General features: G+C 35.6%; 1 protein-coding gene across 3 annotated transcripts; it reads left to right on the top strand.

The window, feature by feature from the left end:
• Positions 1-3,994: 3,994 nt before the first annotated feature.
• lysmd4 (LysM, putative peptidoglycan-binding, domain containing 4) lies at positions 3,995-8,989 on the top strand. Of its 3 annotated transcripts, XM_077194397.1 has the most exons (5): positions 3,995-4,287; positions 5,868-6,145; positions 6,259-6,830; positions 6,916-7,013; positions 7,113-8,989. In XM_077194397.1, the coding sequence occupies exons 2-4, from the start codon at positions 5,876-5,878 to the stop codon at positions 6,917-6,919; spliced, it is 846 nt and encodes a 281-aa protein (XP_077050512.1). In that variant the 5' UTR covers positions 3,995-4,287; positions 5,868-5,875; the 3' UTR covers positions 6,920-7,013; positions 7,113-8,989. The 3 variants fall into 3 exon arrangements, with proteins under 3 accessions (XP_077050512.1, XP_077050511.1, XP_077050510.1); XM_077194396.1 differs by having other exon boundaries at positions 4,034-4,287; positions 6,259-8,989; XM_077194395.1 differs by having other exon boundaries at positions 4,042-4,287; positions 5,874-6,145; positions 6,259-8,989.
• The last annotated feature ends 1,364 nt before the right edge of the window (positions 8,990-10,353 follow it).

Consider the following 10,353-nt stretch of genomic DNA (forward strand, 5'->3'; position numbering starts at 1 on the left):
GAAAAACATATTTTAAATACAAGGGACTATGCTGCCATCTAGAGGTGGACATGTATCAGATGAAAATGTAAGAATATAGGCACTCAAACACATCCTAAATTAAATAAGCTCAGCTAATAATTTCATACAAATTGTTGTGGTCTTTATGCTTTTACATTAGTGTTTTTTTCTATTTGATCTGGAGACAAATAAAGCTGTTTCTTAATTTATTCTTATTTATTAAAAGTAAGGATAGTTAAAAAGATCCGTCATCATTTAATCACCCTCATGTCATTCCATACCTGTATGACTTTCTTTCTTCAAAATATCTTATCTCAAAATATATCGGGCCCGATACCAAGCTCATGTACTTGTACTCGTACTCGTAAAAATACCCCGATACCAAAGACCGATACCATTATATTTCTTAATTCTTATGAACACTCTTCCTGCAGTTATAGTGTTGCTAGATTTAATAGTACACTCCAATATTTCACTTTACATTTTCGGCTGTGATTAAATTGCTACTCAGTGTTATGTTAAACATTTGTTCTGTGATTTCTTTGGCACTTTATGACAAATTTGATTGTCTTGTTGTCTGTGATTTCTTTAGCACTTTGACAACTTTGTGACAGGCAGGTAAAAATTACATTCATTATGTCCTTGGTTTTGACCTTTGGAGGTTATTGGACACTGTGAAATTTGGGCTTTGAAAATTTGTGATAAGCACAATAAGAATGATTTATTTTTGTAAGTTTATTTAAGTTGTTGAAAATAAAGATGCTGATATGTTCATTAGTCTCATTGTGTTGTTCTTAGAAAATTGCCACATAAGACGAGAACCCCCCCAGTACAACAGGCATCGGTATCGGTATCGGTGAGTACCAGCAAAAAAATATTGGTACTCGTACTCGACCCTTAAAAAGTGGTATCGGTGCATCCCTAATATATATATATATGTGTGTATATACTGTATACTGTATATTTGTGTGACTATGTATGTAGATAAGTAGATATAGATATATATATATATATATATAATTGACAAATATAGTACATCAGGTATATATCATGATTGCAATTCTGTTGGTCTTCTGCCATACTATCCGCAAATTATTCATTGTTACATTGCATCCTCTCTCTCTCTCTCTCTCTCTCTCTCTCTCTATCTCTCTCTCTATCTCTCTCTCTCTCTCTCTTTCTTTCTCTCCATCTTTTTGTTCTTTCTGTCAGTTTGACATGCTGCTCGGTGGCCCAGAAACACAGCATGTTATGCCACTCTGTTGCACCGTGTTCAGAGTTGCACCCTGCATCTGAATGTGATGTAAATGATATGATGTGCTGCTCTGTGCTAATTTTTGTTTTGTCACATTTGCTCCTTCTTCCCCTTCAGGGAGGTTTTTGCATTGGACGAAGATGTTGTCAAGATGATAAAAAAAACAGTGTCCAGCTGCTATCTGTTGCCTAAAATCAGTGACGCATCTACTTGACATAAAACTAACTTATGGTAAGAAAATGTTTTTCGGGTCAGAAAGAAGTGTTAAAATTCTCACAGCACATTTATGTAAAAATAGGTCAGCTGTAGTTAAGTGCTGTGCTTACGGTTTATTTGCAGCACCATATGGGGTCAACTGAAGGTCAGTTGATTGCTCATTTTGGAAGGGTTGTGTTGTAAGAATATAGTTGTATGTGGATGGTAAAATGTAATACATATGACATACTATGTATATAAAAATTATTTTACTTATTTTTAAAAGCTTAAATGGCTCACACAAGCTAAATATAAATCATTGGGTCAGTTAAATGTCAACAGTTCACAGGAGTGGAAAGCAGTGAAATATGCAAAGCTTCAATTAGCTCAGGCTCCACTGCAGCCGTGCCTCCATTAGCATGCTACACTTCAAAACACATGCTAAGCATACAAGCTAACATATAGAAATGGTCAAGACAATTTGGTGACAGTTTGCTTTTGCCAAGAAACGAAGGTCAGTAAACTCCGTGTAGATGAACAATACAGATATGATGGATGTTTCAGGGCGTGAAATTGGAGACTAGCGCTGACCCAGATAACAGCTTGTATGCTCATCAGATCATGTTGTCTGTGTAATCTGCCACTGAGAATGCACATATGCCCAGTTCTTGGAAGGATTGCAGGGGAAGGTTAAATGTACTATGGTGCGTGAATGGCATATTCGCTTGTCATTGACTTCGAGCAGTTATATAATTACCAAAAGACCTGAAAACATGAAAAAAAATCCCTTTTCATTTAATATATTGCAAGTATGACAAACTAAAGCACTGTTGGTTTTAAGAGACTTTTGATGAAACTGCATGCTTTATTATTTTTATTTTCTAAAAGTAAAAATGACATATGTTGTTGAAATACATTTCCTGAGAATTCTTATGCTCACCTCTTTGATTACCTCTGATTATCTGAATTTTTTCTTCGACTGTTTACCTTGCTGCTGTGACCTTTGACCTGTTCATTATAATTTTGTCTGGTAAGACACAGTGTGCATTGAATGATGACAGGCTTTTGCTCCTACACAGTAATGTGTGATGTAAATTAACACTGAATTTCAAAAAGTAATTCAGATTTGAGAGTTCACACCCAGGTTCCGGACCAGGCTATCAAATCATCAACCATAAGTCGTCCAAGTTGGAAGATCAAGATCAGTGTCACATGTGGAGGAAAAAAGTTTTATTTTTATTTTTATTGTTTAAAAAAAAAAAGTCTCTTATGCTCATCAAGGCTGCATTTATTTGATCAAAAACAGTTGTGCTGCTTAATGTTTTCGTGGAAACCGTGGCTCTGGGCATATATCTGCTCAGACGAAACCTACTAGTCGAGCTTAGAGAGGACTGACAAATGACACAGGGCTCCCTACATCAGTGTCCGAATGTGGATCAACTACGGCAGGCTCATGTCCTCCATCATAAACCGCTGAGCCTGAGCGTTGACCTGTGCTTTAGCAGGAGTGACTAAGGCGACCTGAAGCACATGAGAAGCACTTCAATAAGCACCTCAATGGCAAAGCATGTTCTAACACAGCCCTGCCATGGTAATTGACTCCTGGACTGGGGCGTACAAGTTCCTCTGACGCTGACAAAGAATATTCTGACAAAGGAGGTGAATGAGGGACATGGACCTTTGGCAAATAGAGGTTTAAAACGCATTACTGCGAACCATCCTTGAACAAATTGGTTTGAAGATATATGGCGCCATCTCGAGGTCAAGCTGAGAAATGCTGCCTGATTGAAAGGATACTTTAGGCACTGTCAGCACATTTATTCCAGGTGATCTGTAGATTTGCATATCTATAGATATTTATGTCATACTTATGCATGTATGTATCATATGTTCTTCTTATTTATTAAAAGGAAGGATAGTTTTTAAAAAAAGATCTGTCATCATTTAATCACCCTCATGTCATTCCAAACCTGTAGGCCTTCTTCCGTGTGTGTGTGTGTGTAGAAATAATAGTTGTCAAAAGTAACAGTAGACATTTACAGTGTTCCAAAATATTTCCATTTTAAAGCATTGCTGTACTTTTGAACTTTCTAGCGATTCATCAAAGAATTAGGCCTACGTTTTTCACAAAATAAGTAGATGTTTTCAACATGGGAGTAATATTTTGAATTAATAATTTTCAACATGGAGCAGTCAGTGAAAGAAAGAAAGAAAGAAAGAAAGAAAGAAAGAAAGAAAGAAAGAAAGAAAGAAAGAAAGAAAGAAAGAAAGAAAGAAAGAAAGAAAGAAAGAAAGAAAGAAAGAAAGAAAGAAAGAAAGAAAGAAGCCTATAACCTAGTAACAATTGTTGATAAAATGCCATAAAATATGTATATCTCCTCGTAAGTGATAGGCAGCAGTGTGTCACAACTGGATTACTACAGGCTTCACCTTCTGTCAATTACAACATCCTGTCGTGACACGTAGTAAGAGACTCCGTGTTCTCAACCACACCTTACATGATTGAGAGACATTTTGTAGTCTTCGGAAACCATTTGTCAATCGAGATAATCCACTATGTCACTTTACCATTATACTTTTTAAACGTCTGACACAAGATTTTGATTTCGAAACAAAGATGTCTTAAATTATCTGCAAAAAGTATCGCTTACATAACCACTTATGTAAAAGCGAGCGTGAAGGACTCTCCTTCTTCAACGAGCTGATTGGCCCGAGGAATTGTCAATCAACTCTAGATCCCTCGCCAGCACTATCATACTCGGTTGCGGTATAAAGTTTCTAAAATGACACTTTGGGATATTTTTGTCGGCACAATGTTGCTGTTTTTGTCTAGAAAGGTGAGTGTTATTCTGATTCACATCAATAGCTGGGAAAATAATGAAAAATCAGACTTTAACTTCGAAGTTGAAACCATACAAGTAACTGAACGTGTCGGCTACTGTAACCTTTGTAAGTGTTTACTGTTACACCTACTCCATTTTTATTCTTAAAAAATGTAAGGTGTGTTTTGTTGATTTTTAAGTTGTGTTCTGTGCAATTTTGGAGGGGGGGGGGGACTTTTCAGACAATGTTATTTCATGTAACGGTGTTGCACAGGCTGATCTCGTTTTGCGTTTGGTTAGTTAACGTTAACGTTATAATAATAAACTCAACTCTGATTTTCCTGAAGTATAGTACCACTGAATCGAGTAACGTTAGATGTAAACTTATGGAAAATGATGCACTGTTTTGTTTTGTTTTGTTTGAATTCTGCAGTATGTTTCTCACTTTAGTTTCTATCTTTATTAGGAACTATTTCTTAAAATCTCTGCCTGCTATGATGAATTGACTGCAGATTAGATTGCTGTTTCTCTACAATTGTTATTCAAATAACATGTGGGTGCTTGGTTCTTCAACTATAGGGAACTTTTGGTGAAAATACATTTAATCTCAATCTTAACAACACATGTATCACACCCTAAATAGTATATTTATTTTAGTTAGGCTATCAATTTCTAACATAACATGTAACACAGGATAATTTTTTTTTCTGGCAGTCATGGACATTCCCACAATGTCATTTCCAGAGCAATCTAAATCATTTGTTTAATAGCATTTTGTATTGAAAATAACAGTGATGGAAAATACCATTTAAACGTTAATAAAATGCAACTCCTTTGTCTTTACAATGCTAATTTTATAGTGTCATTACGTTTTATGTATTCTAAATACAGAGTATTAAATATTTTCACACCTTTTGCATAATTTGACAAAATTACTGCTTGATTGCAATAATAATATTCTATTTACAAGTGATATTCACTTTTTTGATTTGAGGTTTTGGGACAAGGGTATAAATATTATTAAATTATATGAAAATATAATTCATGAAGGTATGGAAAATGTTTCCAATACAATAATGTTTTAATGTGACCTTCATATATAAATAAAGAATAAGCTAAAATCAATATTAATATAAATCTCTAGTAATAAAAATCACTTACGAGCAATACAAGTCCAAAAAGAACACCTACACTATCGTTCAAAAGTTTGGGGTTGTTACGATGTTTTAATCTTTTCGATAGAAGTATTTTAAGGCTGCATTTATTTGATAAATTTTTTTTTTTTTGTGAAAACCGTATTGTGGAAAATTATTGCAATTGTTATTGTAAAAAAAAAAAGAAGTTTAATTTTTAGCAGCCATTATGCTATACTTCAGTGTCACATGATCCTTCAGAAATCATTCTAATATGCTGATTTGGCACTCTAACAATAATTGTTTTTTTTTAAACATTGTATATGTCTTCTTCACTATAACTTTTGATCATTTTAATAAATCCTTGGTTAATACAGTGTTAATTTCTTCTTTTTTTCTTTTTTTAAATGGAGCGGAAGTGTAAATGTAAGGCCATATTAATTATTTTAGGAATTTGTGTAGTTGCAGTGATGAGGCGTGGAGATCCTCTGCCTCGAGCCTTCCAGGCTCCAGTGGATGTACATGCCAGTGCGGATGGCCAAGTGTACATGTTCAGAAACAGACAAGAAGAACCGGAAGTATCATCTGAGGATGAGGAACTCAATGTCATGGAGCTCCGGCCACGAAGCCGAGATTCATCCTCGCAGGAGAGAGAAAGAGTGGAAGAAATGCTTTTGCTAGAACGGGACATTTCCCATGAGGACAATCTCAGCAAACTGGCCCTTCAGTATGGATGCAAGGTATCTAGTTTGATTGTGTAGGTCCTTCTCATGTTCATTAACATTTTGATTTAAACTGTGCAGAATTTTGTATGATTTAGGTCCTTCAAAATATTCGTTCTCTATTGTTTCAGGTGGCTGACATAAAAAGAGTGAACAACTTTTTTCAAGAGCAGGACATGTATGCACTGAAGTCCATCAAAATCCCTGTAAAGAAGCACAGTCTGCTAACCGAGGCCAACTCTGAGCTCAGGAATCCCAAGCAAAGACCGTCCCACGATGCAGCACCATCAAACAGCGCTGAAATGAGTGTCTCGGGAAGACCTCAGGTGCAGGAGTTCACCAATTACCTTAAAGAGGTGGACAGTGACCTTGAGCGTCTAATCCAAAGCACAGACCCCTCAGACGAGGTATTTTCGGGTGATTCCAGGGTATCCAGACAATGGGGATGGGGATGGAGAAGCCAGCGCTTGCGCAGCTATGGTGCAGACTGGGGGATCCAGTGGTGGAACGCTGTAGTTGCCATGTTACTCATTGGCATTGTCCTACCAATATTCTATGTGGTATATTTTAAAACTCAAGAGAGTGGTGAATCTGTAGTGGACAATGGAGTGGTCAACATATCTGTGCCTACCTCAAACAGTACAGGGGTGAGCGTCAGCTCAGTGAACCCTGGGAATATAATGGGAAACCATCTTGAGAAAAAGCAAGTATAACAATGGAAAATATTGTATGTTTGTGTAGCCTTATCATTTGGTTTGATGCCTATCATTTTCTTTGGTACTTTGCAGATAAACTTAGTATTACACGTTGACTACATCTACAAGTCTCTGAGACACACATATTATGGTAGATTCACTTAGTGAATTGATGAGCCATAATAAGAAAGGTAAGTTTTGAGTTCAAAAGACTAATATTGCACACTATCCCAATGTATTTTGTATGAAAAAGAGCAAATAGCACATCATTCAAAATTTGTGTTCCACAGAAACAAATTTGGATTAACATGAGGGTGAGCAAATGATGAAAGAAGTTTTCATTTTGGGTGAACTGTCCCTTTAATTTCATTTGCATGAAGGTACATTTAAAGAGAAAATGTAACAGATGAGATTGCAAACTAACTGTTAGTCTGCTTACACTCTACACGTCGAAATTGTTGTTATAGGTTTTATGGGTGCTTTTATTTAAAGGTGCTCTAAGCGATGTCACACGTTTTTTATGGCAAAACATTTTTTGTCACATACAGCAAACATCTCCTCACTATCCGCTTAGCTGCCTGTCCCCTGAACACACTGTTAAAAAACCGCGGTCTCTGCAGACACCCCAGGCTCCACAAACGGCAACAAAAACCAACTGGGCTAATCCGCAGCATGAAACATAACAAACTGTTCCAGCCAATAACCGACGAGAAGGATTTGGGGGTTAGTGCACGAATGAGGAGGAGGGAGGGTCTAGCTAGCCTCCGTTTTGTTTGACTATACTTTAAACGTCAACAAGAAGTGACGTCACCCTACATCGCTTAGAGCACCTTTAAATTAATTATGAAATCGTAATAACCGTTTTTCTTTGTGGAGGAAGAAAACAGCAAAAACCTTTAAAAGTCAACATGAAACATATCTTAGCTTTGCTCATAAAATTGATCATACTGTTGTGGTGCTTGAAGGTATTTTGTGCTAACTCAATTTTGTATCTATTTCTTTAATAAATAAATGTTTTATTTTATATATGGAAAGGCACTATAGTGTCAGCAGTGCCAAAGAATGGATGTGTATTGAATAAATATATCAGTCATTAGAAGTGCAATAAAAGCAAGAGCTAAGCTCATGGAGACATTTTGACCTTGCGACATTAAAACATTTGAATCTGATTTTTCTTAAAGATGTGTTTTGTATGGGGATGGCCAGTGGGCGAGTGATTTAAAAATGTTCAAATAAAACAAAGTGGGAAACATTTTGTATTGGGTTCCTGTAGCGTCTGATAGCTTAAGGTAAAGTATGCTATAGCCTACATGGTTGAACAGGGAAAAATGTGTTTTCAGATGACATCTGTAATTCAGCTGTGGAGCTCCTCTATCATTTACTAATAAGTAAACAATTTAAAATGTTCCTTGTGACCCTCTGAGTAATGTTTTGTCTTACGTTGCTTAGGGTCGGGGTTGTAAACACAGAGGAAAAAATGGGGCTAAGCTGATTTTCAATTATTTATTTATTTCTATGAACAGGGTCACGAAAAGCAGCCTATAATGTTTCATGTAATGTATCTTTTAGATTTTGAGTGTTTGAAGTCTTAGTAAGCTGTACAAACCCAATATACCCAGTTTAAACTGTCCACTTATGTGTCACTGTCGACACCATTTGGAGGCATAAAGCACGTATTTGCCATTATTTACCTACATTTTTGTGGTATTCTCAGAATAATGTAATGACACACGTAATAGTTTGTAGAAAGCTTAAATAAGCAAAAGTGTTAGACAGAATGCAGATTAGACAGAGGCCTCATTCTATTTGAATGTACGTCAATGGAGATGTCTCTGCGTGGAATAGCATTCTTTTGTGTGACTGGGTGCTGATCTTCAACATGTTCTGAATTACATTCATTCTGGAGCATAGAAAATTATTTATGGGTTGGCATGAAGACTGGGAGGGGTGGCAACAACAAAGCAAACAAGCATTCAATCATACTATAATTAAATACAAAATATAGTGACAATCGACCGTCAGACAAGTCCAACTTGAATCTTCACTGAAAGAAAAAGAAAGTATTTGGTGGCAATTGAAAAATAAATAAAATGAAAAATAATTCATTGTATTAATTTGTTTGCGTTGTTTTGCAAACAAAAATAAAGAATTACAAAAGAAAAATAAAGTGGTTTTATTTTCAACGCTCCTTTTATTCTGCATTTCAGTCAAGTGTGTCGCGATACAGTTTTTCCTGTGCGCTTCACTTTTCTGTGCATTTCTCTTTATGGCACTGTCTGACGCGGGGGTGTAGTCAAGAAACTGGGGCGTGTTCAACATAAAGTTTGTATTCCAAAAAAATGTCAATATAGTTACTTAGATTCTACCTAACTCTACTACCTAACTCTACTATTAGCTTTCGTGATGGCATCTTCTGGTTGGTTTCATTGTCAAATGGTGAATCCGCGCACCACAAGTAGTTAGGGTAGTAGTAGGCTACGAGGCAGGTGAAAATAAACGATGAAATTATATATAAATAATGAAAAAAAGTTCATTTTTGTGAATTGTGCTATTGGTTTTTTTTTCCGGAGTGTTTCTGACTCACCAAAAAGAACCGGTTCATAAGAGACATATATATTAATGAATTTGACTACACAGGCGAGCATCGTGCAACAGACGTGTTTTCTAATCATTTTTTTCGCGGTAGGCCTACATCTTTTTATGTCGTCACATTAAAGCGCCGCTGTTAAAATGCATTACAGAAAACACTGCTTAGTGATTACATTAATATTTTATACTGGGTGGCAAAGCTTTTTCTGGGGTGAGGTATATCTAAAGTCTGCTTCGAAAGAAATAGGCCTAGCTGTTTTTGTGAGGAGTCACGGACAGTTTTTGCGCCAGGAAGGATACATTTATTGCACTACACATTCATTTCATCCGTATACTGTCAACTCTGGACGCTATCAGTAAGTGAATTTTACATTTGTGTATTCTTATATTTATCCGTCATATTTTTTTAACTACTTTTAGAGGAACTGGCTAGCAAACAAACATTGCCATGTTTGGGCCTTATTATCTATAGCAGTGAATAGGCCACCAACAAATTGTCTCTGCCCACAGCAGCGATTTTTGTGTTTCCAATCTTTTTGCACTTATATTCGAAGTCTTCTTTAATTTTCCTGATTTCTTTTTCTCTCCACATTATTGTGAACCAGAGTTAGTATTATTGATATGGTAGGTTTTTTTTTTATCTTAATTTTTTTTTTATTATAGCCTATTTACAATTTTAATTTATTTTTTAAAAGGTTTAGTAATTTTGTTGTTTTTAATCTTTATCATGTCTATATAGTTCTATTTATTTTTTCAGTTTTAGTTTATTTTGGTAGCCTACATCAAGTTGATGAAAAAAGTTCCCATTGCAGCTACTAAAATAAAGTTATTAAAGTTATTTAAAATAAGTTTTTATTTCAATTAATTTTATTTCAAGTAACATTTTTAATGGTTTTAGTTGTCATATATAATATCCCCAGTGCTTTTTCACTATTTAGCCAT

Source organism: Siphateles boraxobius, unplaced genomic scaffold (assembly GCF_051911475.1).
Source record: "Siphateles boraxobius isolate OS27281-9 unplaced genomic scaffold, OSU_SipBor_1 32, whole genome shotgun sequence".
Lineage (NCBI taxonomy): Eukaryota > Metazoa > Chordata > Actinopteri > Cypriniformes > Leuciscidae > Siphateles > Siphateles boraxobius.

What these genes read in the sequence shown, in the direction of transcription:
- lysmd4 (XM_077194396.1), top strand. Translation starts at nt 5,876, where the DNA reads ATGAGGCGTGGAGATCCTCTGCCTCGAGCCTTCCAGGCTCCAGTGGAT. An exon ending in CCCTTCAGTATGGATGCAAG is followed by an intron (nt 6,146 to 6,258) that starts GTATCTAGTTTG and finishes CTATTGTTTCAG; the next exon opens with GTGGCTGACATAAAAAGAGT.